This window comes from Pisolithus orientalis (assembly GCF_024613125.1).
Source record: "Pisolithus orientalis strain OTSU chromosome Unknown F5J12scaffold_6, whole genome shotgun sequence".
In the NCBI taxonomy this organism is placed as follows: Eukaryota; Fungi; Basidiomycota; class Agaricomycetes; order Boletales; family Pisolithaceae; genus Pisolithus; species Pisolithus orientalis.
This window is the reverse complement of record NW_026260787.1, coordinates 726,272-751,169: the sequence shown is the minus strand read 5'-3', so window position 1 is coordinate 751,169 and position 24,898 is coordinate 726,272. Positions and strand designations below refer to the sequence as shown.

The following is a 24,898-nucleotide window of genomic DNA, read 5'->3' as shown; positions in this document are numbered from 1 at the left end:
GAGGACAGGGAAAAGTGAGCGGCAATCTTGGTCGTCTATAGGAAGTAGTTGTTCGTCAAGTTTATATAGTCCGTGATCGGAAACGTGATTCCCCAAGCCGACAGAAGTGAATCGACCCGTGGCAACCACAAAATGAGCGGAGGTAAACAGGAAGAGGGAAGTCAATTCCTAATAACCAGGAATCACCCACACAACGGCTTGATATCGGGGTCGCATAGCAGCGGAGACTGTCAAGACAACACGTTGCACCGGAGAAAGAAAGACGAGGGTTGGCAACGGGAAAACACGAATTCATCGACACCTCAACAACTGTCTATCGACGGAAAACCGATAACATATAACTTCAGAAGTGGATATATGACACTGCTAACTCGAACATGTTCGAACGAGCAGTTGCCATCCCCACGTGAGCAAGGTTACTTTCCGCCCGACATCTTGAAAAGGATGAGACCGCATAAGGCGACGGAGTAACCTAGGCAGAGTGATCAATGGTTTAACAGACCCCGTGTACGACGGAAATTCACACACCAAAGACTTGGAGAGGCGTGATTGGCGCCCCGTAGAGAAGCACAGAGCCGCTGATGAGAAGAATATCCTGCCAGCACGTTGGTTAGGTGTTAAGCATATATTTTAAACAATATCCGACCTTGAAAACACCAGCGAGGGTGAGTACGAGTCCACTACCTGCACCTACGAGGAAGACAGCAGCAACATTGAGTAGGAACGCAACCAAAGCGTTTGAGATAAGGATAAGAGGCCCAATACGCGGGAGGTCGTAGAACGGTGCGAAGCCTTCTGTAAAAGGTATGACTGCGAGATTGATTAATGCGCAGACAGGGGCATAGTAGTGCAGCGAGACAAGGGGATCCATTTTCAAACCATGCAGTAGGACTTGGATCATCACCAGGCGGGAAGCCTCAAACTATGTGGGTGGAATCAGTGACCATCCACTAACGCTGTAAAACATCTCGACGTACTGCAACAGCAGCGGCCTGCACTGCAAAACCATAGAGGTTGAAATGCAATTCCCCATGCGATGCCAGTGCCACTCCGCAGGAGATCATGAGAACGATGACCATGAGCTTACGGTTAGGGTCTTGTATGCGTGAGGCCCAAGAGATAAGCAAGATGGCAACGGGAGTGAAAGCCTGTAATGGAAATTACTGTGGTGATGAACGTGGGTGTAAGGAGAAAATCGGCGTACCTTGAGCATCTGAATGTAAGCTACACTAAGGTACAGATAGGCCGTATTGCTGAGGATAAGGCTTCCACTGAAGAGCAGTCCGATAGGAAGTATAGAGCGTATGAACATATGCTTGGATACGTGAACTTCCTTACTGCCATCAAGGAGGTTGGTAGTGCGTTGGAGAATACGGGTACCCACGGTCTGTAGACAGGGGATCTAGGTGTGCTGTACTGTACACAAGGGAGAAATTAACTCACGGCGAATGTCAGATGCCATGTAACGAGGAAGACGGGATAGCGAAATTGCAGGGCGTTATACAAATGGTTGTTGTATATGATGACGCCAGAGCTGAGAACGATCCATACAGGGATGATAGCAGCGGCAGAGAGCTTGGCTCTTGAGTTTTGGGGCGAAGCCGTAGCGGGAGGTGGTAATGCAGTGTCTTGTTCATCCGATCCATCCTCAATCTCTAGTTGAGCGTACGGGGCCTTTTCGATGACAGGCTGCTGTTGTTCCTGATGTGTCTCCTCCTCGTGAGACATGACGGACGTCTAAAGGCTACACAGAAGGGGTTAATTATCGTGTACATCCGACCTGGCAATGGACTCACAACGGACTAGGTTGGTGGGAGGGGGAGGAGAAGCTGGAAGGACGGTCAAGCACAATTGACTAGGTTGGCCCTGTCGATTCTTAGGCGGCCATAAGCACAAGGCCAGACACATGCCACGCGGGGAGACCCCTGAAGACCCCTAATGATAAAGCAAAGACCCCAGACACTTCGCTGATTAGACTCGCACACTAGTGCCAGGCAGTCGAGCAGGATGTCCAGCTTACAGGGATACATAGATCGTGCGTCCTTTTCTGTACATCTTTCTGACCTGTAGTATCACGTTCTCAACTCGGGAGACCGCGTTCTATTGTAGGTCGTGTCTTACTTGTGCTGCAGGATGGTCGCGCTATCGTGGTACGGATGACGCTCCCCATTCTAGCCCTTTGCCGCTTAGATTCAAGTATATGTAGGGCGTCCTCGCAGGCTTCGATCAGAAGTCTAACATCGTGGTCTCGGATTGCAGGGAACGAGTCTACAGCTTGGATGAGGGCGTAGATGAGATACCACTTGGACTTTACCTCGTCAAGGGTGACATGATGTACGTGCCATCGTCGTGCCCCCCAAGCGCGTCACACCCGTGCTGATGCCGTTTTACTATGCAGTGCACTCATCGGAGAAATAGACGATGCAATTGACCAGGCAGTCGACCCGTCCACTATTCGCGCGGAACCAATCACCCCCATCAGATATTGAAGCCATGCCGAATTAATTTTCACGAATCAGCGACGGATGACCGCAGATTACGTCGTTAGCCTCGCTTTTGGTGCAAGGCGAGTGACATGGGGTACGTCGAGTGCCACAAAAATGTACGCTACATCTACACCATAGACGTAGACTTCCCACATGCACGTTCTTATCCTGCCAACTCTCAGACCACACACAACATCGATCAGATGCTTCTCTCTTCATTTTGTAGGTAGTCGACACGAGGTCCCTGTCCTCGCTTTCCATACTCATACATGCACTAGAAAATGATTATTGGTCAGGATAACTAAAGTCTGCAACGAATGCCCTCTGTGAAACAAAATCTGGCTTGTCTCGATAATGAGAACCTAGCCCTTCAATAATGTGCGGATCCAGAATGCAGGTCCAACGCGCATCGCCATCTTACCTGCACCTTCGCTGGTAGCTGGTGTATGTACCACCAGGCGAGCGAAGACTTCACCCTGCATCCTTCCGTGAGTTACACTCCCATGACTACAATAGAAGATGACCCACCACTTCGACAAATATGACCAGAATGATGAGCCTAAAAACGACCGGTGCATCAGATATAGCCCCTGTGACCAGGACGAAACACAGAACCATATTACAATCCAAGTGATTCTCTCCATTGCGTTATTGTTCAAGTGATCATGGATGGCATCCAACTAGCCGATATATACTTGTTATCCTCCCACGGCACGAAGGGTTAAGACTCACGAAGCCACTTGCAATGCCCAGTTTTTCATTCAACACCTTCACCCGCTCATCGATCTCCATGTACTCCCTCACCGCACCATACAACTCCTTCAGGCTCGCCTCGCTCCAGAACAACTCTGGCACATCCAAGACATTTGATACCAAATTGATGTCTCGCCGTAGCTTGAAGAGACGGCCTGTTAGGCGGAGTGCGTCTCGGCGCTTCAGTTGGAGCTTCCCTGAGAAGGCAAGTTGCTTTGGAATGGCAACTGTACGGGGATCAGAGAGTACCCGTTGTGCAGTTGCTTCATATGCCGCAAGAAGGGTGGATTGAGCAAGTGCATGAGCTACGGAGAGCTTTAAAAGGTGAGACGGTGATTTAAATGCTAGAAAATCCGTTGTGAAACAAGGCTGAATTGCTGAAGGAAATACTCACTGAAGAAATCATTATAAATGCGCGGGTACGCTATCGATGGGTCGTGCTATCTGATGGTCAGCACGCCAGATATCACAGAGATCAAGTTTAGCCTACAGTGAAATGACATTCTTCGATCTCCCAATCCGCTTCCTTGAGTTGTCGTTTGAGTATTCCCGCATTAGCAACGTCTTCGAGGATGCTTCGTTCCTGAGATTCGCCGAACCCGTAGAAGACAGCGACGCCGTACGCAAAGAACACGATCTCGGCGACATTCTCCTCCGGGATATGTTCTACATGTATAGTTTCCTCAGACTGTTCGCCTCGCAAGTTGTGGTCGTCGACGTCTCCTTCGGTATATGTTTCTGCATCTACCTCGGACTCGTGCGGCGGTTCAGGAACATGTTCGGAGCGCTCCACAGAGGCTGAGGTCATGTACCCATCTGCTTCGGGTGGTTCTGTAGGTTGCGCGAAATAAGATCCCTGGTACCCGTTCTCCTCCGCCTCGTACAGTCGGGTAAGGAGAGCCTTGGTTCCAGGTGTGCTCGGAGGTACGGAAGAGCGAATGTTCAAATTAGGCCCGTACCCAGGCAAGAGTGGTAAATGGTACATCTAGAATAATGCGTATGTGTATTGTTCACATAGAGCATGAACATCCACGATTATCACCCGAACGGAGCATGCAAAAAGATATAACTTACCACGTACATGGCTTCATCGAATACCCTTGGCTGGACATTATGTTCCCTCTTGAGGAACTGGGCTAGTAGTTTCATCTTCATAGCCTCGCACACACAATACACGGTAATGCGCTTATAGCCTGCCCGCTCTCTCTGCTCTCTATTCATGCGTTCTGCGGGGCTCTTGTACTCCCGGACCCGTCCAGCGTCCGTTTCATACCCGAGTAAACGGTCATCCTCGAGATCCTCTGGCAGTGGCTTGGTCTGGGGAGCGGAAGGGAGAAGGACAAGCTTTTGAGTTGTCTTGGACGTGCGCTGTGCCTTCTGACCTGCAGCAGGTGCGAGGCCTGTCATCGACGCCCGGCGAGCACCAGCTAATCCAGAGGATAGTGGAGGATGCGGTGGCCGGGAGCGATAGCGAGACGAAGGTTGTTGAGGTGTCCGCAGAGTATTGCCGGGTCGTGACATCATGGGGGTTGGAACTGAAGCAAGGAAGCGTATACTAATACTACACACTCTTAAGAATCTACATCTCGCTCAAATCAACACTTCAATACCAAAGTACCGTTAACCGCCGATGCATGATCAGTTGGATTGTACGATTGTCGGGGAATCTAATCAAAATGCCCACATCACCCCCCAGTCTTCTGGAAGTCGAAGTCTTCATTTCAGTCGGTGCCTCACGTCAAAAGAATCACGCCAACGAAACATACTAGTACTATTCAGACATTCGATGGTCACTATTGGACAGGCACAGAAGCCGAAAGATGTTGGTGAAACTCGAGTGCCACCGCGGTAGGCTCATTGAGCCAAACGGGGAGATCAACCATGATGTATGTAGGGCTATTACGGCCTTCTGTGAGCTGACGCGTCTATAGCCATATGTGAGAGCAGTTGTTCGGGGTCAGGTCGAGATTGCGGAAGGCAGACACGACTTGCTGTGCGCTGCGACCTAGTTTCTAGGCTTTGCGTTCGCAGGATTCAGTACTTATTGGGAGAACAAACGATACATGTCATTGAAGGGGATGCAGTGAGTATCCCGTGTGGTCAGTCCGGTGACTCCCAGTCTCGAGGAAACACTTTTGTGGAGGCTGTTGCCGTTCTGGCGCTTTCTAACGCCTCTGCTGTCGACGACGACGTGTTGGACAACGCGGTCTGCACGTGATGTGGTGTCACGCTGTGAATTGCAGTAACTTGCCTTTCTCGGATAAATCGTGACATGTCACACTTCAGAGACGACGCGGAGTGCACGTGATTCGGTGTCACCGCGAAACGATGTACCATACAGAGTGGTTACAGAGGGACCATGATTCTGGGCTGCTGTCGCGGACTGACACATTTTTGTGTTCTACGGCGTGTTGTTGGCCTGCGACTTCCAAAAAATCGACCTACTCTTCTTCGCTTTTTCCATGTGCAAAGGGTTCAACGCGCCTCACACTCCCCGGAAGCCGTATATACATGCACAGAACGCAAAATCCATAGGGTACAAGTCAACAATCTCATCTTAGCCGCAGAAAGGCTCCTCGAAACCAAGAATGCCCATACCATCCAATCATACCTCATGTCCAAAATATCTGCTGATAAATTCTATAACCCCTACAGATGGGTTGCCTTCGCTCGCTTGATCAGGTTTGCGCTCGCCAGACAGCTATTTTCAGTGGCGATCGCACTCTACGACAGGCTCCTGAATGAAGGCTTTGCACCGCCCTCTTCCATCCGGGCGAGAATGACCGCAATCAAACTTGTTAACTCTTCAAAACGTCTCGAGGATGTCATTGCACCTCTCAAGCAGGTCTTTGCGGATGAATCCTACGATAGCGCGGCGTTTATGCAACTATTATACTTCATGCTCAGCGTTAAGAAGGCCCCCGTCCCACTTGTCGACAACTTAGCGCGTATCTATACGACAGTCGGGAGCATAGAAACTTGTTCCTGCCCAGACCTTGTCGGAGAGGTTGTCCGGATCAGTGTTCAATCTGGTGACATGGATGCTGCACAGCATTGGCTGCGTACTTTCGAGGAAAGCTGTCGGAAAATGAACGTTGGGATAGATGCTGCTCCGTATGCAAATCTACTCGATAGTCTCATGCGTGTCGATCCCGGCAACACGTCTGCTATGAAGGCAATTCTGGAGAAAATGAAAGCGGCTGACATCCCTCCGTCCATCTCTGTTTTCAACACACTAATCCATGTCAATGTCAAGCAGCAGCGCTTTCGGGAGGCATTCGAACTCTATCGTGTACTGATGACACAACGCTCCGACCAATTGATGCCCAACGACGTTACTTTCAAGACGCTCTTACGTGCCACACGCCTTTTTAGCCAGAAAAGACGTGCTAAGCGACCACCTATTGCCGTGGAACCTTCACAAATTTTCCGTGACATGTTGGAATGCCACCTCCAGCAAACAGAGGGGCAACCCCTGGGGCGCTCAACTTCTCTGTCTGCCTCTGGATTCCAAATGGCCCTCCGCTCTTTTATCGCACGAAACGACTATTTAGGCGCATTCATTGTCGTGCGCTTGCTCGACACATTTGGTTTTTCCGCTGACTTACAAAGTTATCGTGCTGTCCTGGCCCACCTGCTCTCGCGAATAAAACGCGAGATGGAGAATCCAAGGCGGCCCAATGAGTACCGCCTCACAGATTTCCTTATGCATCTCTGCCCTAACGAGAAGCCTGATTTGAATGATATGCTCTGCCGTGTGCAGAATAACAAGCTCGCACTCCAACCATCTCTAGAAGGACCCGTTGCATCAGAGCTTCTCCCAAGGCCCGAGCATCCCTTAGCTTCGGATCCCTCTACGTCTGTCGTAGAGCCTGATGTCGTGTCACACCTCGTAAACCTCTCGGAGCCCAACCGCCATAGTGATGAAGACCTATTCCAAGTTACTCCATCGACCATCATACATTCATCTGCACGTACCCGACGCCGTCGGCCGTTGTATGTCCCTACTCTACCAGTGCTCATGGGTGATGACGCCCCACCCGTTAACAACCGCTGCTCGCCAACTCCTCTCGCTCGACTCTTGCAGAAGGCTTTCCTAGGTGTTCTGTGGGCGAGTTCCCCTTCGTTTAACCCCTGCTGGCATGGTTTGCTACAAAAAGTGGTTGGAGATGCGAAAAAACGTATGATTCCTCCTATGGATGGAGCGGACTCGGCCAAGGGGGCAAAGTTGCGTAAGCATCTGAGTAGGAAACCACCGCTGCCATTTGCTGCATCGAGGAAGAGAAGATCGGCGAGAGCGGGATGGGAGATCGAGTTCACCGGGTGGGACTATAATGGAATGTGAAAGCCGTTTGGACCTCAAGCGTCGTCATGACGGTATGGCTGTACGTTGATCTCGCATCCACTTGCATGTTAATTGACTTGGCTAAGGTCTGTGATGTTTTACAGCTTGTCTGCATCAGAGCTGCGTCCTCACGCGTGTCTGTCTCAGACTTGCCCTCATGCAACCTTCTTAAGTATCTTCGGCTTCTGCCCTCTGTCGGACCCTAGCTTGTCGCATTATGATACCACGGTGTTAATGACGATGGCAGAATAGCACACAACTTACCAGTGGGGTGAAAACCATTGTTTTCTTTAGTTCGCGAGTGACGTGCAGCTGCGTCGTAGAGGCCATGACTGTACCTTACTTGGTATTAGCACGTTCATGATGGTCGTCAGCGTGGAATGTGCCATTTAGGTAGTAACGACATCACACAGCCACGGGCCCATTTTGGACCCATTTGGACCTACAAGTCCGCGTAAGTAGGATGATCGGCGAGGTACAACACCGATACCCGCCAGTGGGCCATTGTTCGATATATTTGAGCAACAAGGGGCTTCGATATCATGGTGTTATTGTGGGCCGAAACGAGCATGGTCAGTTCATCCATCTCTCGCAGGGGAATGTGCACAACACTGACGTTGGTATGACACGCTGACTGGATGACTAGGTTAAGAATGAGGGGATCACCACAGGCTTCCCCCCAGCTTGTGCCATTGTCAGAAAGAAAACAGACACTACGAGGTTTTCCCAACTCCGACACCCGTAGTCCCGCGACGTCTACATATACTGGCCGTTGAATTTTTTTTTTCACGTCCACGTTCAGAGACTCCCCGGGTACAGTCTTCCTCTTGAATTTACGAGTTTGTCATATCTTCGTATCTTACTAGTCCCTAAAGATATCTCAGTCGCATTTTCGTTTGCATCGCATTGCTGTCGCCTAACGCTATCTTTTTACCTCTTCATTCGCTCTCATATTCGTCTCAGCAGTAGTTGTTTTACATTGTCGATTTTCGTATCTTTTTAAACCCCTCCAAACCATTGGATTTTTACAGCAAGGAGTCCTATTCACCCTTTAATTTTCTCTCCTTTACCTCCTCTTCACTCCCCCCTCTTTCCCATCTCCGCCCACTTAATGTCTCGCTTCGACTCTCACGACATCCATCCACCCCCCGGCCTTCTGATCAACCGCTCTGCGATGGACTGTGATATCCGTCGACTGTACTCCTCATCCACACCCGTCAATCATTCAGCGGCGTCGCTGGATCGACAGAACTCTCAGCTCTATACTACGGATATTAGTCACGGCAATTCAACACTCTCCCCCGCATACGGGATCCATGACAAAGATTACATGGGTCTCTCCCGCGTGGTTGACGGTTGGACTGCCGCGGTAAATAGGAACGCGGGCACTTTAACCAGTCCACAAATTCAGCACGTCTTCTCCCCAAACCACAGCCGTCCATCCCCTTCCCTTATAACAGGTCCTTCGCCTCCTAGCCACACATCATCACCAGCCTATTATAGCAACTCCTCCGAAGCTGAGCGGGATAGCTCATTGACTCGCTCATACATCCAGCCCACCCCGTCTATCCCACAGTCCAGCACAGCTTCCTCCATAGGAAATGCCAGCTTCCGCACCGATATACCTCGTTCGACCCTGTGGTGGGGAGGACTCGAGCCTTGGATGGACGAAGAATACGCAAAGCAGGTTTGTAGCTTGATGGGTTGGATTCCCGTCAATGTCAAGGTACCCAGTAGCAGTGAAGACCCCTCCGGCCAGCAAGCCAACAATCCTGGCTACTGTTTCTTAGCGTTCGCGTCTCCTGCTATTGCAGCCTCTGCCCTTGACCAAGTCAACGGAGTCGGCGGTTCCAAGCCCGTCCTGATGCCCAACTCGAACAAACCCTTCATGCTGAATTGGGCGTCTTCTGTTTTGGGTTCTCTGATGCCCCCCACCCTTACATCATCAAGCCTCATCTCACCTGGGCCTCAACAGCAGTACCAGAAGGAGTATAGCATCTTCGTCGGTGACTTGGCTCCAGAAACATCAAACTCGGATTTGGTCGCCGTCTTCCGCAATCCACTACTTGGCTTACGGAACGACCGTGAACCCAAATTCATCCGCCCCTTCCTCAGCTGTAAAAGCGCCAAAATCATGCTTGACCCTGTTACAGGCGTTTCAAGGGGATACGGCTTCGTCCGGTAGGCAATGTCGAACGCTATGGGCGTGAACTGACACTAGACTGATTTGCATCACAGATTCACTGACGAAGCAGACCAACAGAGAGCACTAGTCGAAATGCATGGCCTTTATTGTCTGTCTCGCCCCAGTGTGTAGAACTTAATGCTAAACAAATAGCTCGGTTTTGACTTGAATCTTGTAGTGCGGATATCACCTGCAACAGCCAAATATAAGCCACCCCAACCGCAGATCCCATTAAACCTTCCGACTGTGCCATACCCGTTGTTACCCCAAGCTGGCGAGCAGCGGTCGAACCCAACGGTATCCGTACCACCCTCGTCTGCGAACCGAGCCAGAAGTGTCTCCTCTCCTATTGCTGCGTCTATCTGTAGTGGATCGTCGTCATCCACTAGCACTCCCGTTGTGGTTGCCAGCCCTGGTACAGTACTGAAGGACTCGGCCTCCGTGCCGCCCACTGGCACCACGTCGAGTAACGGCGTTTCATCCGGTGTTTTGTCTCCGCCGTCATCAGAAGATGTCCTAGGTATATCTTCTCCCACCGCAGCCCTTTATGGAACGGTGTCTTTGAAGGGACACGCTGCTACAGGCACTTCGTTGCTGCCCTCCAGCTATCCGCATGGTTCTCATGAACAGAACTCTCTTCCGCGGTATAATTTCTCTGAGGAGTCGTGGAAACACCATGCTCAAGCACGCGCCATCCTCGGAAATTTGATTGGGCCGAACGGCGAGCAACTCACTTCCACAGACCCTTACAATACCACTGTCTTTGTTGGTGGACTGTCCCCTTTGATATCAGAAGACACCCTGCGAACTTTCTTCGCGCCCTTTGGTGATATTCACTACGTGAGTGCAAGCGTTTTATGCTTAGGTATTTATTCACGCTCGTTTCAGGTTAAGGTTCCCGCTGGGAAGCACTGCGGATTCGTTCAGTTCGTACGAAAGGCTGACGCAGAAAGGGCTATCGAGAAGATGCAAGGATTTCCGATAGGCGGGAGCAGAATACGATTGAGTTGGGGAAGGAGTCAATGTAAGCCTCGCCTGCCACGTCCCAAGGTTGTAGTAACTAACAGTTGAACAGATAAAGCTGCACAGGCCGCTGCACAAGCTGCGCAGACAGCTGCTCTTCAGGCCCAACTTCAAGCCCAAATGCCCGCAAATCTGACTACACCCCTGTCTTCCGAACAGGCCCTCCAACTTCTGCATAAATTGGGCATTTCCAGCTTTGGTGGCCAGACTGGAGCTAACGGCCAAGATATGGAAAATACTGGCCACGTCGGTTCGAAGGGTGCAAATGGTAGCGTTGAGGAAAAGCCTTTCTGCGCGAACCAGGTTCGACCAGACGGCATGATTTCCACTCCTTTTCATGATGCGTTCTCCAACTCCTACGTGCCGCATTCCATGGCCACGGGTGCAGTGGATTACCAGCGTCACATGCAACCGCATTTCTCCTCGTCGTTCTCAACTTTCTCCCCATTTTCACCTGATCCTGGTGCTCTTCTGCTTGAAAACCGGGGGAACCAATCTAAAGAACTTTCTGCGTTGGACGCAATTGCTCACGCGGAGCACGTCAGAGGATTTGATTCGATGGCTCCGGATAGCGACAAAGTTGCGGAATTCTTGAGAGGTTCTATTCGAATGCCAAATAGTCCCCAGAAGCTTGGAACGTATTTTGATCGTTCGCCTCCTCGTCAGGAGCCTATCTCTCGGCCAAACTCCGGTCAAACGTCGTCCCAAGGTCACTCCAGTCAATGTGACCCGAAGGAGGAGCACGAACCTATACATGATCTTAATGGCACTCTCGCAAGTCTGAACTTGGATCATAGTAACCCATGGAAAACCTCCAAAGAAGGCTCCGACATGCAAGTACGGGGCTCTTGAATGCAGCCTTTTCTTCTCCGTTAACCCCACCTATATATGCATTTAGCCATCCCCTCTTTCCTGCATTTCCTTTCATACGTTAATTCTGATTCTTCGTTTTCTGTTATCCGCCTTGGAGCCAGGTCGGATTCCACAAATCATGCTTGGAAGTTTTTTGGGGCTCCTTACCTGTTACCCTGTTCCGCTCTCGAATCTCGATATGTGCACCCGCTTCCTGTGATATTGCCACATCTTCTGGACCCGCCTTCTATCTTGTCTATGATCTTGTTTTGTGTTTTGCGTCGAGTAAATGAAAGGCAGTATTTACTTAAACCCCGTAGTTTCGTCGCCCTGTATCCCCAGTCTATTTTACTATACAACAATGGTATATACCGGTTTGGGGAGAGGAAGGGAGATGAACTAAGGAAATTAGGATGGCAAGGACGCGATTCAGGATGTGAGACTCTAAAACTAGGGAGTTGCACCGTCTTGGACGGCAGACACCATCTTTACAGCTGTTCCATAGATACTAATGCAGTGACCTTGCAAAGAAGGTGATGGATACAATACTTCACGGGGTACCCTCCACCGTTATCACTCACACATAAAGGTTAGAATTACGTCGTAATCTAACTTAAATAAGTCATTTACAGGGGTCAGGAGATATAGTTAGGTGGGATTTGAGCGCTATGACATCGGAGTCCAGGCAAGGATCCAGTTTACGTGCAGACTTTCTGTCGTGCTGACGGCTTACTACTTGCCAACGCCTCCTTACAATTCATCGTGTGCTCTCGGTGGGCCAGCTATATCTGCCTGCTGGGAACTCGAGAGTGGTACGGGCGCAGACGCACTATCACCAGCCAGAATCTTGCTGTCTGCGGTTGACGCGCCTCCGTGAATCTTTCCTTCCGCAGCGAGTTTTCGAACGAATTGGGCAATCTCGGCGTCGTATTCCTCCCATTCGGGAATTTGGCGAGCACGTGAAAGCTTAGGTTCTTTCTGCAGTGTGGATGGAACGGATTTGGGTATCAGACGTCTTCAACAAATATGGGGTAACGGAAAATGACGAACTGTCAACGGATTTTGACAAAGGTCTATGGTTTTGGCTCGGTGCAGTCGATCCTTGCTACCTAAAATGACAAGCGGTGTTATTCCTGCGAACTCCAAAACAAAGACGAGACGATTACACCAAGTTTCACACTGCGGAAACCAGGAGTTTAAAGACATGTCAGTTACTGTAAGTGGATTTTACTCACCCACAACCAATCTTCATGTAGCGAGTACTGTTAAAATGTTAACCCAGAAGTCTTTTCGCAGCCACATACAGACTTACAATCGGTACTTCTCGTTGCAAGTTATTTGGGAGGTCTTCGCTATCAGTCAGCCGCTGTAGCAATAAATAGAAGGGGGATGGTTTACCTTGATCCAGGTTCGCGAGAGAGTTGGGATCTGCAGATAATAGCTGGTACTGCCCACGAAGTATATCCTACAGAACACATGAGCATCGCATATATACGAAGGTCGGGACTGTGCTTACCCCTGCGGCCATCTACAGCACAGTCAGCGGCGTGAGCTACAAGTCTGATGAGCACTCACTTGTCTGAACCGGGAAAGATCCACAACGTATAGTGCACTGGGCAACAGTAAGTTTCACGACCACCGATAAATGCCTCTCTCCTACCTGATATGATACGGTCGACCTTTCAAGAAGTCACGCCAATACCCAGTCTTCCAGAAGCGAAATCCTTCCATCTCGTAATTATCGTCTCCCATTGGCACATAGGCGTACGGAGCCCCATGAAGATCCAGTTCAACCAACTCCTTCAAGTCCGCACGTACAATTTGATCCGCGTCGACAAAGATGACTTTCTTCAAGTCCATTGGGAAAAGCACGTCTAAGAAAAGGATCTTGTAAGCCCATATAATTCGCTGTTTCTCTTTTTGGGGTCGAAGCCAGGAAGGCCATTTGTAGGTTACTAGTTCATACTGGAACCCATACTCTTCTGCCATATGAGGTATGAACTCCTGTAGCGAAGGCAGTCAGACACTGCAGACATAGTCAAATATGAGAAGGTGCTGACCAAAAAGGAGGGTGATAAGAAATTCTCTATGAACCAGAACTTGACGGTACTCTTCGTGTTACGCAGCACGCTTAGGATCATGATCGATGCAAAGCGCTTATCAACCACCCTTCAGCTACTGACCAATGCAGATGAATATACGCTTACCTCGTAAAGTAGACCCGAAGCCACAGTAAAAATATTGATTTCTGCTGTTTCACCGGGTTTCTTCGTCACTTCCATGCTCTCGTTGGTTGCAGGCTTGAAGAAAGACGAAAGTCTGCAACAAAGCTGAGCCACGACACGAGTGGATTGGTTGCAGCACCAACTTGGATAACAAATTGTCGATAAGGCCCGACTCGCCTTCCACACGATCCAAGTCATCGAGAACGTCCATGCCCTCCATGCCGGGCCAACGTGCCAGTCGAGGGTATAACGTGAGTCTATCGAAATCCATAACTGTGAATTCGTCGCCCACTTCGGCCACCGGTGGACTATTCCAACCATCGGCGCCGACACTGTCTAGACTATACAGCGTCCTTCCCCTTCCCTGTCGAATCTCGAAACGGAACGTCCCTGGACGGGCCTTGAACTGTGTATACCCGAGGTTCGCTACAACTTGAGTATCATCAACTACAGACTGATCAGCGACGTCAATCAGCTGCAATTGTACGCCACGTGGTGGATTGTTGGTGTGCAGCTCAAAAACGTGGCCCTCCACGACGAGGTAGTCCAGGGCATAGAGAGCCTGGACACCCCGAGTACGCTCTTCTCCCTGGAGTAGTCCTAGCTGAATGTTATCGAGGTCGTACAAAGCACTCCGGGGGCGAACTAGCCACGAGTGTGGCACATCCATTGCGAGGGTATAGATTGGTTCCTCTGGTAGTGCAGTGAACATCACTCGAGCGGGTATTTCCTGACTGGAAGGAGGTAAGTGGGACACCAATCACATAGTTTCTGCCACATACCCATTTTCGTTATACTGCAGGGACGGCATAACATTATAGCGATAGAAACGTTTCAAAGGTATCTGAGTAATCACACGTAAAACGTCTGTTGTTCCCAACAAGAGAAGCAACCGACCTCTGAAAGTTGTGATGGATTAAGATACAGCTCGATGCAGACTTCCGGGAACAGGCTGGTATGATACTTCGAGATGGACAGTGAATTCTCAGGTCAAACTCTCGGCAACACCCGCTCACCTCCAAGACGGACGACCACTTCTGTGCTGCATCACTTAGAGGATCCAGTAGCAGTGCAAGGTGGGTTAGTGACGCGGACTGGTTGCCAAATGTAAACTTTCTGTGGGTAGGGTTGGTAGCGTCAATCACGGACGACGGCATCACGTCAGAAGGATGCTCACGTGTACTTCCCCGAGAGAAACCGATAATTTTGGGTTCGTGGTCTCGGTGCAGTGTCGAACAGTCCAACTTCACTAGGATCAGGCTGTTGGTCGGAATAGATAATGGACGATGTGACAGCGATCAGATCTGAGCGTTTGGATCTAACAGGAGCAGTAGTGTGAATAGTGATTCCTAGGGACTGGCAAGAAATGAACAACCCACCGTTCAAGGTTGTCTCCTCCACGAAGTATGTCATCAAGAGCATCCACAATCTGACTTACACGTCTCTTTTTCTCGAACGTTTCCAATGTTTCAAAGTCTTCTTTCAAGAACTCCGAATCCGAGTCAAATGGCCCAACAAGCTGCACGACACAACAAAATCATGTACATGGCAGTCAGTAAGCACCGGTAAACTCACCCGCCCATTGACTAGTACGGCACGTTCACCAGGCTGGAGGCCCAAGTGTCGCGCTACAAGGCGCATCACTTGGGTGAGGCCAGAGACCTCTGCCTCGGTGGTGGCGATACTGGCCATTAGTTCATTCCGCAGCAATTCGTACGCAGATTCTTGGTTATCCCCGGCCAATATTGCAAGAAGGTCGACGGAGGAAACATGTGACAAAGCTCGTGCTTGAGTAAGGGTAGTCAAAAGGCTCGAAGCCCGACCTCCTGAATTAGCCACTTCGGAATTGTGCACAAACGTAATGCGTGTGTTGGCGGTGTTTGCCTTTTTACCTCATGAGTTCTGAACCAACATAAGTCGAAATAATAGACGTACAATAAACGCCAACGCTTCCGTTACCAGGTTGATGCCTTGGGGTGTGTCCAGGTCAGCGATGATATACATAGTCATCGGGACAACGCCATCGCAACCGTTGGCTAGCCTCATCTATGAGAAACTGCACGAAGGGAAAAATAGCAGACACACCGGGCAGAACAAAGGCACCCTCGCCCGGCGCGAAACCTGTGCTCGAGAACATTTCCATCAGATCGAATATTTCCAAACCTCTGCTATCGGGGTTATGCCCTGGTTTGAAGTGCACTGAAATGTAGGGATTGCGGCGCGTCACGGTAGACGGGAGGTCATAGAAGAACGTTGATAAAGATGGCCCATCGACATCGGTGATCTCGCCGACATAGACCTGCGAAGTGGAAGTCAGAGTTAGTTCAGTATTCAACCCAAGAACATAGTACCATCTCCTGCAAAATTTGTAGCTGTGCTGTAGCTTCACTTGCTATTTGACGCATAACGTTCTACAGAACGGCAACCTCAGGGCGTACCACACCGTCTGAACATTGCCACCTACGTCGTTCAAAGACAAGTGCCTTCCATTCACGAAGACATGGCCTTTTCCAATTTCCCCTTCAGCACCCACTCCCAACCTCTTGGCATATCTCTGTGCACGGAACAAAAGGTCGCCCCCAGCAGGTCCGTCGAGGGAACTCCCGACACCGCCAGTTACTGCCACCAAATCATCGACTGCAGCAAAGGTGTCGAACAGCTCATGTATTACGTCCCAGGAAAGCGTTATAAGTCTGCGTTGGTTGTGCATAGCTAGGAGCTAGGAAATAACCAATGAGCGAAATCCAATAACGTTACACCGAGGGCCAACATACCCTCTGGATGAAACTCGTCATCGTGTCCCTTCCATAGATACGTTCAATGTAATACAACAATCGGGCCATCTTCAGGCCTAGTCTTATCAATGACACATTGGCATGTTAAAAACACGAGGTCATACCTTCTCTGGTTTCAGGGACAAAGCCCCACCGAACAGGATATCGGCGCATAACAAAATTGTCATGGAGACTGGAGAGAATGGAGAAAGAGCGCAATTGTGACAGGTCAAGGACGAACACGACGTTCATCAAGTTGTATCGTACGTGGAGAGCTGGTGAGAAGAGCGACATGGCGTGGACACGAAGGAGCTGTAAGCCGCCAATCATAAACAAAAACAGCGCGTTTCGGTGAGCAAACCATGGGTCGTCAATTGGACACAAGACACATACCCCTACGAGTGATGGACTGACCCTCGAATATCTCGGGTCCTTCTCAAGGTCGTTAAGCCATATAACGACGTCTCCCCCTTCCTGCCTATCGCTTGCATCGACAAGTCCATCGAGAAATTCTGCAAACTTTGGAGAGATGGTGAAGGTTCTCTTCTGTTCCTTGTTTTCCTCAACCCCCTGCCGTTGGCGAGACTCAAAGTGGGACCCCGCAGATTGAGACGACGAATACACCGGATGCATGAGCAGTTCGATCGCCTGTTCACGTGTCAAACCCAGCCCAACTAATGACTTAACGAGCCTCCGCTCGCGCTGAAGGGTGCGCAAAATACTACCAGGCCCATTAGCCATCCACGAGACCGTTGGATTGCTTGGCATCACGTACTCACCCGAATATATTCCCGGAAGCGCCTTGATCGTCGTTGAGGACTCGGCCGTTTACCCATACCATGTTTGCTCCTGGAGTAGCCTTCGCCCAATTCTCGAGTACCTCATCCCTCAACTCGTCAGAGACAGGTATTTTGCGTGCCAAGGAAGTTGCATAGAGTGGGAAGGAAGACGAGAGTGTCCGGAAGAGAGCTTCAATAGAGGGGGATTGATCCCAGCATTGATGCGCGGGAACTGAGCCCATGCGGGATTGAACAGAAAAAGAAGCGAGAAACTGGGTAGCTTTTAGGCCAAGGTCTGCATTGATACGGGTTAGCAGAACTCCAACCCCGACACCGAAAATTCACCAACCAGCTATTTCTTGTGTAGACAGGGGTTCTCCAGCCTTGGCTCTTGCTTCTGCGTGCTCGTCAACGTACGGCAATGACTCAAAGACACAGCTGAGGACCTCCTCGGAGAAATTCTTATCTTTTGTGCTTGCATGGCTACTTGGAGAGGCATCACTACCAGAAGAATCCGATGCACCACCACCCCAATGCCTGTCGTCGATGACAAGGTAATCCATCTTTTTTAAATCCAGAGCGACGCCATATCCCGAGAGATAGCTGGACAGTTCGCTGGTCTTCTTCTCACTGGTTCCTCTACCCCATCTAAGAACATATTCGACCTTGGGTTCCAAACTAAGAAGCGTGGCATGGAGCGAAGCAAACGAGGGAGCCGTAGGGTCTGCGTAATGAACGACTGTGTACTGAGGATCATCCAGCAAATGGTGGACGGAATGCACGTGGTCGAATGGCAACCTTATAGGTCTAGGCATTCCGTTTCCTGCGCCATCATTGGCTAACTGAAGGAGACTGTCTGCGTCACAAACAACTCGACCGTACCAGTCCACCCAAGATGCACATTCCACGCTAGACAATCTGTCGTTTTTGTCGGAAATGTTGGATAGTCGTAGGTCGTAATGTTCTGCCGATGCTGCCAGACGTGGGCTGGCCGCGTGCAAAGCCAGCCGCGCCCTCACGGACGCAAGAGCAGACACATCCATCAGGGGGGAAGCAAGATCCACGACAGATGTGTGAGCGTCACGTGGGGTGCTTGGCTTATCTTGTAAAGGAAAGGCAGACAGCAGAGAGAAGAGGGAGGAGTCGTCCTCCATGGCTACTGTCTCACTGCATGCAGAATTCAGCTAACGGACTGTGAACGGAAGCAAATAAACCGCACAGAGCCTCAATGAGCGGGTCGGCCGCCCTGAAAGACGACCGGAGGGACACGGTGACGGGCGGTGACGCGCCATAAGCTCCGGCGACGAGGCCGAGAGCGAGAAATGCGAGGAGTGGGTGCGTGCAGGTCATACATACAACGGGTCCTCTCTACTAATATGTCAGTGTAGCTAATAACACTAATAGCCAGGACTTGTAAAAGGACACGCGCCGTGGGAAACCATCGGAGTTCGAAAGCATCCCCACACGGCTGCGATCGCGATCTTCCGGTTAGACTTATCTCGACTACGAAGTGACAACGATGGTGAGCGAGCGTTGAGATCGACAACTGCGATGGGCTTGTCTAACAGTCGCACAAGGCGTCCGGAATTCCCGTCTCAGACGACTGCGTCGAACAATTCAGGAATTTGAAGCATCGCAAACACAAGTACATCATCTTCTCCCTTTCTCCAGATATGCGCAGCGTCGTGACCTTAAAGACCTCCTCGGATGCGTCATACAAAAATTTCCTCGCAGAATTGCCGGACAATGAATGTCGATGGGCTGTGTATGATTTCGAATTCGAAAAGGACAGTGCGAAGAGGAACAAAATCTGTTTCTTCTCTTGGTTCGTCGCCTCATAATCAGTGGCTCTGATCGATCTCGATTCAACTCCTTACCACACGTATTGACGACAACGATTTCTCTATAGGTCCCCGGATACGGCTAAGATCAAGCAGAAAATGGTGTTTGCTTCCTCGCGTGATTCACTAAGGCGCTGCTTTGATGGCATTCACATGGAAGTCCAAGGAACAGACCCCACCGAGGTTGAATATGATGCAAGTGAGTGGAACACCCAAACGCATCTCTCGCCATCGGTGACCGATGAACCCCTTCAGTACTTGCCAAGGCGCTCTCTTCAACGCGTTAATAATACAGTATTGTGGAACAACATGACCAGAAAGTCGGGACTGTAGAGATCATATCAAGTGGCGAGTATTACAGGCGTGATTGTAGCAATTCGGAGAGGAAGTGGAGGCTCTGCCGACAATCCATGTAACCACACGGCATTCATTAGCCCACATACTGTAGAGAAAGGCGGGAGGAAAGCTTCCTCGAAGAGATAATAAAGACTGATCGGATGGATTGCTCCGATTTGGCAGCTACGGTTCGTCTCTTGACGGTTCCACTGCTTTGACTGCGGCGATGAGCCTGCCTCCGAGCTGATCGGCTTTGTTCTAAAACGTCGACCGCGCTCTAACAACCAAATGGCATTGTGCTTGTCCTTGACATATGCCGAAACCGGGCCCTCTATTGTGGTGATACATATTCTTCGAGTGTACGTGTCATGCACCCGTAGTTATATACATACACGATCCCCAGGCTACTGGCAAGGATCAAAGGAGCTTCAAAAGATCGCTCATAACACCCATGGCAGTGACCGCCGCTCCGGCGCCAGCGCCTTGCACGATCAGAGGCCGTGGACTGTACCGTTCGCTATGGAACATGATGATGTTGTCCGATCCACCTAGCGACGTCGCAAACGCATGTGTCTTCGGGTATCTGCGAGACAATTTCCATAATATTATCGTAAAAAAAAAAAAAAAAAAAAGAAGATAACAAGTAGAACTCACTTTTCCAGCCCTGCCTTAACGACCTTTTTCTCGACGTCGATGATCCCGACATACCTCAAAACACACCCCTCTATCGCAGCCTCCTCCCGCTTCTTCGCGATCTCGGCATCAAACCCTGGGAGGCACCGTATGAACGTGTCCCCGTCCTTCACGGACTCGAGCTCAAGGGGAATCAGGGACTGCGTATCGACGGATTTGTAACCGTGCGGTAGGAGTGCAAGCATCGAGGGATCTACCATCCTAGAAAGGATAGTGAGCTTACGGGCAACATCTGCCCCGTTGAGATCATCCATCGGGTTCGGCTCCTGCGTGATGTAATGCGTGAGATCTCAGGAGTATCCTGGAGATGGTCGACGAACAGTGTAACCGTTCTGTTTTGCCTGGGCTACGACGTCCGAGAAGCTGATACCTCCTGGTTCTCCAGTGGAGAAGTTATTGAAAATGTAGCTCATCGTTCCGGAGAACACGCCTTCGATCTTCTTGATCTGCGTGTCACCGTGTAGTAGTAATAAAAAGAAAGGCCTTCAATAAACATTGGGACGTTCCATGATGAAGCAACAAAGACGCACCTTATCCCCCGTCTCGACCAAATCCCTTAAGGTCGAGACGATCGGCAAACCAGCGCCAACCGTGGACTCGTTCAAGAATCGGCCCCTCACTACTGGTGCAGTCGCCCCTCCACCTTGGCCAATCAAACGAAGATAGTAATCCTGCTCTCCAGAGAAAGCCTTCTTGTTTGGCGTGACTACGTGAACGCCCGCATCCAAAAACTGCGGATAGGTCAATGCGATATCCTCGCTCGCTGTATTGTCCACCAAGACGGCCCGTTTGCCTTCCTTCACAAATTGGGCCAGTGCGTCTCGCAGGATGGCCAGATCAACAGGCGTGTTCGACGCTGCAAGAGCATCTTCCCAACGCGAGGGGTTGAAGCATTGATCATCCGATCTGGATCCGTTAAGGATCATGCGCTTCGAATTGCACAGCCCGGTAAGCACGAAAGGGTATCGGCTCGCGATCATCTGGCTCATGAACTCCCTGCCGACGAGCCCAACGCCTACGACGGCGACGTGCAAAGCCTTGTGAATGGGGACGGTGGGGCAGCTCATGGATGCTCTCTGAAGTGTTGAGGGTCACAGAGCCGCTAAGATAACCATCGATTAACAAAATTCCATCCGTGCGAACACACCAGAGGGAAACCATCTATATTCATCAGAACTATCGTAACGCCATCGACTGACAAACCAGCGCACGACAAAATCAATTGTATCTTACTCGATCGAAAACAGAAGAATTGAAAACAGGGGGAAAAAGGAGCGTATGTATGTGTATGTGTTGAGAGGAGGATAATATAAACCCCACTGAAAGAGGCGAAAGTAATGTGCTAGGAGCAGCGGACTATTCAATCAAACATCAGTTGGAAAAAAGTAATGCCACGAACGAAATACTTACCAAACGCAACTCCACCATAAATACGGCGGGAAGGAAAAAGTAAGGGCGGGTGAAGGGGGGGATAGTACGAGTCCATCATATCGATACACCGATGCACGAACCAGAGGACAAAAGAATTGCACTGATGGATAGGGAGCCAAAGTCGCTGCCACCAGGAACAAGGGACGCCCAAGGAAAAAAGAAAAGAAATCAAGAACGGAAGTTTAAGAATGAGGAGGGGGGGCAAGGCATAGAACAAGACGCCAATAGTGTCAACAGTCGGAAGGTGGAAAAAGGAATCAGAAGACCCATCCCGCCGAGCGCCGAAAGAAGTGAGCCAACGGGTAGGAAGTGCATATGTATTTTATTTATCTTATAAAAAGGTTAGAAGACGAAAAAATGGACCAAAAGTCACGTACATTAGGAAAGAAGAGAGAACACAAAAAGAACATATAACTGGAGGTGTAGAGCCCAGAGTAGAAGTTTGGAATTCGGGAGGTTCGGATGGATGGAGACCTCGCCTCGCTTTCGCGAATGGGCAGATAAACACCAATAGGGAGCAGGATAGAGTGAGCCGAGGAGTGGGGAAACGTCGTATAGGCAACAGTCGGAAGGACAATCCCTTTGCTTTGATATATAGTTTTTCTTTGCTACGTTGCGGACCCGGTGCGTTCTCGTCTTTTTTGTACAACCCGAACCACGAGAGCGCGGGTGGATCCAGAAGGAGAATGCCGATGCGATGAGCGCGAAAGCACACATGCGGAATGCAAGAGAAAAAAAGTGTGGAACCGATGGGATACTGACACATTGATCTGAAAGAATAAAGGGTGGACGGTGGTATAGGCGTAAGCGAACGTAATATAGCTGAGAAAAGACGCGATCTGCAGACCCGCCGCCAGCGAGGATGTAGTTAATGTCGACGCTGGGTCGGCACCCAGAATTTATTGTATCTGGGACGAAGGTTGTGAGGAGAGAACCGTAAGCGAAGTTGACCATGACCAGTGAGATGAACCGAGGGAAAAACCAGAGTGAAGAGCTAGAACTATTCGATCGGCGACGCCTACAACCGTAAACGCCAACTGCCCCAACAGAAAAAGACCACATGTATAACCAATCGGGCCGAGAAGATGTCGAAGTGATAATGATATCGATAAAGCATGATATAAGACAGTGGGCGCGCCGGAAGATCGAGGTCGACGAGCGTGTAAGATATCTGCATTTTGGCGACGATGTCACTTGGGAGTTCGAAAGGCTTCCGGCGGCGGGGAGGGGGAATTAATATGTCGGAATATACGAGATATTAATCTAAGGGGGCAATCTGCCAATACGAATAGTCTATGCTGTGAGAGTGTTAACTGGTGTTATGGCGAGGTAGCGATACACCAACCAACCTCTACACGGATAAAAACAACCGCTCAGAAAGCGGGTGGGGGGAGCTCGTCTGGACTTGGAGCGTTCTGGAAGACAGAACTAGCAAAGAACCCAGACTTGTCTTGGCCAGCTCGGACAAAGCTGTGCCCAACTGAAGCAAACTGCCTGGAGCCTGACATCTGTTTCAGCTCTTCAGAGGTATCCCAAAGAGACATTTCCTCGTCGAAGGACATATTGAAGACACCCTCGCTCGGCGCGCGACGGTGGCGAGTCGGGGAAGGTGGTAAAGCGCCGGTGAGGCCACCAAAGGGGTAACGCTGTGGCGTGGCTAATGGCGCCGTGCGAGGGCCGTCAAACCCTAATTGCCACGTACTCTCCCGAGTAGGCGTTGTGGGGAGGGAATTATCCTCCGCGTCGGTGGTGTCGTCACATACAGGGAATTCAGCGACAGCACCGGCAGAAGCGAGCCTTGTCTGGCGCAAAGGTGCGCTCGAATGGCTGGGTGCCGAGCGGGAGAGAGAGTGACGGTTGTGCGGGGTGTTGGACCGCGGCACTGGGACAGCTTTGGCAACTGGCATGGGCGTAGGAGGGTTCCTACGACGAGCGAGCTTTCCAGAGGGTTGGGCGGACAACTTGGGAGGGGTGACTTTGGCTGGCGAAGACATGTTGAAGGCACGAGAGTGGTCGGAGTCCGAGTCTGAACTCGTGAGGAAAGGGTCGAAGGAGTTTGAGGCGAAGTTCTTAGTGTGGCGGGCAAATGACTGAGGGGGAATAAGATTTGTACCCTCTGCCTGCGAGGATGGTGGTAGTGGAGGAGAGGGTTGCCTGACGTTGTTTCGTCGTCCATGAGTGTCTGAAGCACTTCTGAGAAAGCAAGGAAATCAGCGACTTGCTGCGCAACTAGGGGACGAAGTAGAGACCTGGTGGATGCCTTATCTTTAGGAGACTTGGTTTGTCTACCTCGTGCGGATTTGTCCGCGGCGGGAGTACTGGGATGTGCCGTCGTCGTCCTGTCGACTGTGGGAACTGCAGCAGCCTCTGATGATGGTTGCTTCACGGGGGTGGACTTGGCGGACGAGTCCGTTGCAGGGCGGGGATCCTGCTGCGGTGGCTGTGTTTTCCCTGCGGGAGATTTCGGTTTGGGCGAGCGGTGCTGCCTAGGATGACTCAGAGGATGATGTTGTGGACGAGTAGGCCTGCTTGGCTTTGATATTGAGAGGATGCCTGGTACTTTGGTTGGCTGTACGACGACGGCTGGGGGTGCGGATGGGTGACGGCGATGGATCGATGGGGGCGACATGGGGACGAAGACTGGGGACTGAGCGAGTATCATGGGACGAGGGATGGGAGAGGGGCGAGTGGGACGGGGGAGAGAGCAGGGCAACGTGGCAGACGACGACGGGCGATATCGAGTAAAAATATTAGAAGGGATGCGGTCGAAAAATAAAAAGAATAAATTATATATCTCGGCCTCTCTAATTGTAAGCCGGGCCATCATTTTTCAAACTCCGATCACGGCAGCTGGCGTAAAGCCTTCCTCTTATGGCAGTCCCCATGATCAATCGGAGATTAAAACTCCGGGGGACACCTGATACCATCGGGTTTGGTCCCCGACGACGCCTCGATGTCGTCTGTCCTGGCAACAGTCACGGCGTGCTGAGCCCTAAGTACACTGTTACCCCTTGCTGAATGCAAGAACAACGATAACGTTGGGTTCTCGACGTTCATTGCAATACATAACCCAGCCTTATCGGAGGCTGTGGAGTTTCATTGCTATCAACCTGTCTACCTCCGTCAAGCTTCATATCTCTCCACTCAATTCGACTTCCACAACAAGCAGTCCGCC

At 50.6% G+C, this 24,898-nt stretch overlaps 10 protein-coding genes across 10 annotated transcripts; 4 read left to right on the top strand and 6 right to left on the bottom strand.

Annotated features, from left to right (window-relative positions):
* Positions 1-177: 177 nt before the first annotated feature.
* F5J12DRAFT_489456 (TPT-domain-containing protein) lies at positions 178-1,860 on the bottom strand. The gene is made up of 7 exons (XM_051739670.1): positions 1,804-1,860; positions 1,444-1,744; positions 1,205-1,387; positions 978-1,148; positions 647-922; positions 529-595; positions 178-472 (listed from the first exon to the last, which is right to left on the bottom strand). The coding sequence occupies exons 2-7, from the start codon at positions 1,726-1,728 to the stop codon at positions 417-419; spliced, it is 1,038 nt and encodes a 345-aa protein (XP_051602641.1). The 5' UTR covers positions 1,729-1,744; positions 1,804-1,860; the 3' UTR covers positions 178-416.
* Positions 1,861-1,965: 105 nt separating this feature from the next.
* F5J12DRAFT_489443 (uncharacterized protein) lies at positions 1,966-2,517 on the top strand. The gene is made up of 4 exons (XM_051739669.1): positions 1,966-2,035; positions 2,110-2,150; positions 2,207-2,334; positions 2,399-2,517. The coding sequence occupies exons 1-4, from the start codon at positions 2,008-2,010 to the stop codon at positions 2,487-2,489; spliced, it is 288 nt and encodes a 95-aa protein (XP_051602640.1). The 5' UTR covers positions 1,966-2,007; the 3' UTR covers positions 2,490-2,517.
* A 331-nt stretch (positions 2,518-2,848) lies between these two features.
* F5J12DRAFT_890112 (uncharacterized protein) lies at positions 2,849-4,760 on the bottom strand (the record flags this gene model as incomplete). Its single annotated transcript, XM_051747383.1, has 7 exons — positions 2,849-2,962; positions 3,015-3,045; positions 3,102-3,166; positions 3,219-3,583; positions 3,634-3,679; positions 3,730-4,224; positions 4,314-4,760. 7 exons carry the CDS (start codon positions 4,758-4,760, stop codon positions 2,849-2,851), a joined length of 1,563 nt encoding a protein of 520 aa, XP_051602639.1.
* An 800-nt stretch (positions 4,761-5,560) lies between these two features.
* Positions 5,561-7,699, top strand: F5J12DRAFT_813357 (uncharacterized protein). Its single transcript, XM_051744939.1, has 2 exons — positions 5,561-7,624; positions 7,671-7,699. Exon 1 carries the CDS (start codon positions 5,599-5,601, stop codon positions 7,582-7,584), a length of 1,986 nt encoding a protein of 661 aa, XP_051602638.1. The 5' UTR covers positions 5,561-5,598; the 3' UTR covers positions 7,585-7,624; positions 7,671-7,699.
* A 996-nt stretch (positions 7,700-8,695) lies between these two features.
* F5J12DRAFT_716922 (uncharacterized protein) lies at positions 8,696-11,644 on the top strand (the record flags this gene model as incomplete). The annotated part of the gene is made up of 5 exons (XM_051741037.1): positions 8,696-9,765; positions 9,823-9,893; positions 9,948-10,609; positions 10,658-10,793; positions 10,845-11,644. The coding sequence occupies 5 exons, from the start codon at positions 8,696-8,698 to the stop codon at positions 11,642-11,644; spliced, it is 2,739 nt and encodes a 912-aa protein (XP_051602637.1).
* A 574-nt stretch (positions 11,645-12,218) lies between these two features.
* F5J12DRAFT_813347 (glycosyltransferase family 24 protein) lies at positions 12,219-18,831 on the bottom strand. The gene is made up of 28 exons (XM_051744938.1): positions 18,642-18,831; positions 17,772-18,589; positions 17,423-17,717; positions 17,037-17,364; positions 16,769-16,955; positions 16,644-16,720; positions 16,334-16,588; positions 16,221-16,280; positions 15,955-16,168; positions 15,805-15,905; positions 15,445-15,753; positions 15,249-15,388; positions 15,047-15,187; positions 14,886-14,985; positions 14,767-14,832; positions 14,652-14,713; positions 14,013-14,603; positions 13,852-13,963; positions 13,705-13,800; positions 13,305-13,648; positions 13,220-13,256; positions 13,161-13,172; positions 13,043-13,109; positions 12,957-12,991; positions 12,880-12,906; positions 12,811-12,823; positions 12,695-12,753; positions 12,219-12,622 (listed from the first exon to the last, which is right to left on the bottom strand). Exons 1-28 carry the CDS (start codon positions 18,770-18,772, stop codon positions 12,395-12,397), a joined length of 4,905 nt encoding a protein of 1,634 aa, XP_051602636.1. The 5' UTR covers positions 18,773-18,831; the 3' UTR covers positions 12,219-12,394.
* Positions 18,832-18,881: 50 nt separating this feature from the next.
* F5J12DRAFT_813337 (uncharacterized protein) lies at positions 18,882-19,787 on the top strand. Its single transcript, XM_051744937.1, has 4 exons — positions 18,882-18,944; positions 19,000-19,247; positions 19,332-19,462; positions 19,519-19,787. The coding sequence occupies exons 1-4, from the start codon at positions 18,942-18,944 to the stop codon at positions 19,548-19,550; spliced, it is 414 nt and encodes a 137-aa protein (XP_051602635.1). The 5' UTR covers positions 18,882-18,941; the 3' UTR covers positions 19,551-19,787.
* Positions 19,788-19,796: 9 nt separating this feature from the next.
* F5J12DRAFT_489239 (homoserine dehydrogenase-domain-containing protein) lies at positions 19,797-21,427 on the bottom strand. The gene is made up of 4 exons (XM_051739666.1): positions 20,823-21,427; positions 20,613-20,738; positions 20,254-20,558; positions 19,797-20,182 (listed from the first exon to the last, which is right to left on the bottom strand). Exons 1-4 carry the CDS (start codon positions 21,357-21,359, stop codon positions 20,017-20,019), a joined length of 1,134 nt encoding a protein of 377 aa, XP_051602634.1. The 5' UTR covers positions 21,360-21,427; the 3' UTR covers positions 19,797-20,016.
* A 490-nt stretch (positions 21,428-21,917) lies between these two features.
* On the bottom strand, positions 21,918-23,123 carry F5J12DRAFT_489265 (uncharacterized protein). The gene is made up of 3 exons (XM_051739667.1): positions 23,073-23,123; positions 22,101-23,021; positions 21,918-22,053 (listed from the first exon to the last, which is right to left on the bottom strand). The coding sequence occupies exon 2, from the start codon at positions 22,783-22,785 to the stop codon at positions 22,102-22,104; it is 684 nt and encodes a 227-aa protein (XP_051602633.1). The 5' UTR covers positions 22,786-23,021; positions 23,073-23,123; the 3' UTR covers positions 21,918-22,053; position 22,101.
* Positions 23,097-24,385, bottom strand: F5J12DRAFT_716853 (uncharacterized protein; the record flags this gene model as incomplete). Its single annotated transcript, XM_051741033.1, has 2 exons — positions 23,097-23,905; positions 24,013-24,385. The coding sequence occupies 2 exons, from the start codon at positions 24,383-24,385 to the stop codon at positions 23,097-23,099; spliced, it is 1,182 nt and encodes a 393-aa protein (XP_051602632.1).
* Positions 24,386-24,898: the final 513 nt, after the last annotated feature.

Coding starts and splice junctions, on each gene's coding strand:
- F5J12DRAFT_489456 (XM_051739670.1), bottom strand. CDS start 1,728: ATGTCTCACGAGGAGGAGACACATCAGGAACAACAGCAGCCTGTCATC. Junction 1,149..1,204: donor CTTACATTCAGATGCTCAAG/GTACGCCGATTT, acceptor TTTCCATTACAG/GCTTTCACTCCCGTTGCCAT. Junction 473..528: donor CACGCCTCTCCAAGTCTTTG/GTGTGTGAATTT, acceptor CACTCTGCCTAG/GTTACTCCGTCGCCTTATGC.
- F5J12DRAFT_489443 (XM_051739669.1), top strand. CDS start 2,008: ATGTCCAGCTTACAGGGATACATAGATC. Junction 2,036..2,109: donor CTTACAGGGATACATAGATC/GTGCGTCCTTTT, acceptor GTTCTATTGTAG/GTCGTGTCTTACTTGTGCTG. Junction 2,335..2,398: donor CTCGTCAAGGGTGACATGAT/GTACGTGCCATC, acceptor TTTACTATGCAG/TGCACTCATCGGAGAAATAG.
- F5J12DRAFT_813357 (XM_051744939.1), top strand. CDS start 5,599: ATGATTCTGGGCTGCTGTCGCGGACTGACACATTTTTGTGTTCTACGG.
- F5J12DRAFT_813347 (XM_051744938.1), bottom strand. CDS start 18,772: ATGACCTGCACGCACCCACTCCTCGCATTTCTCGCTCTCGGCCTCGTC. Junction 14,714..14,766: donor ATCCATCACAACTTTCAGAG/GTCGGTTGCTTC, acceptor GTGATTACTCAG/ATACCTTTGAAACGTTTCTA. Junction 14,604..14,651: donor CTGCAGTATAACGAAAATGG/GTATGTGGCAGA, acceptor ACCTCCTTCCAG/TCAGGAAATACCCGCTCGAG.
- F5J12DRAFT_813337 (XM_051744937.1), top strand. Junction 19,248..19,331: donor AAAATCTGTTTCTTCTCTTG/GTTCGTCGCCTC, acceptor ATTTCTCTATAG/GTCCCCGGATACGGCTAAGA. Junction 19,463..19,518: donor CGAGGTTGAATATGATGCAA/GTGAGTGGAACA, acceptor GAACCCCTTCAG/TACTTGCCAAGGCGCTCTCT.
- F5J12DRAFT_489239 (XM_051739666.1), bottom strand. CDS start 21,359: ATGAGCTGCCCCACCGTCCCCATTCACAAGGCTTTGCACGTCGCCGTC. Junction 20,739..20,822: donor TGGTCGAGACGGGGGATAAG/GTGCGTCTTTGT, acceptor GGTGACACGCAG/ATCAAGAAGATCGAAGGCGT. Junction 20,183..20,253: donor GTTAAGGCAGGGCTGGAAAA/GTGAGTTCTACT, acceptor ATTGTCTCGCAG/ATACCCGAAGACACATGCGT.
- F5J12DRAFT_489265 (XM_051739667.1), bottom strand. CDS start 22,785: ATGTGGTCTTTTTCTGTTGGGGCAGTTGGCGTTTACGGTTGTAGGCGT.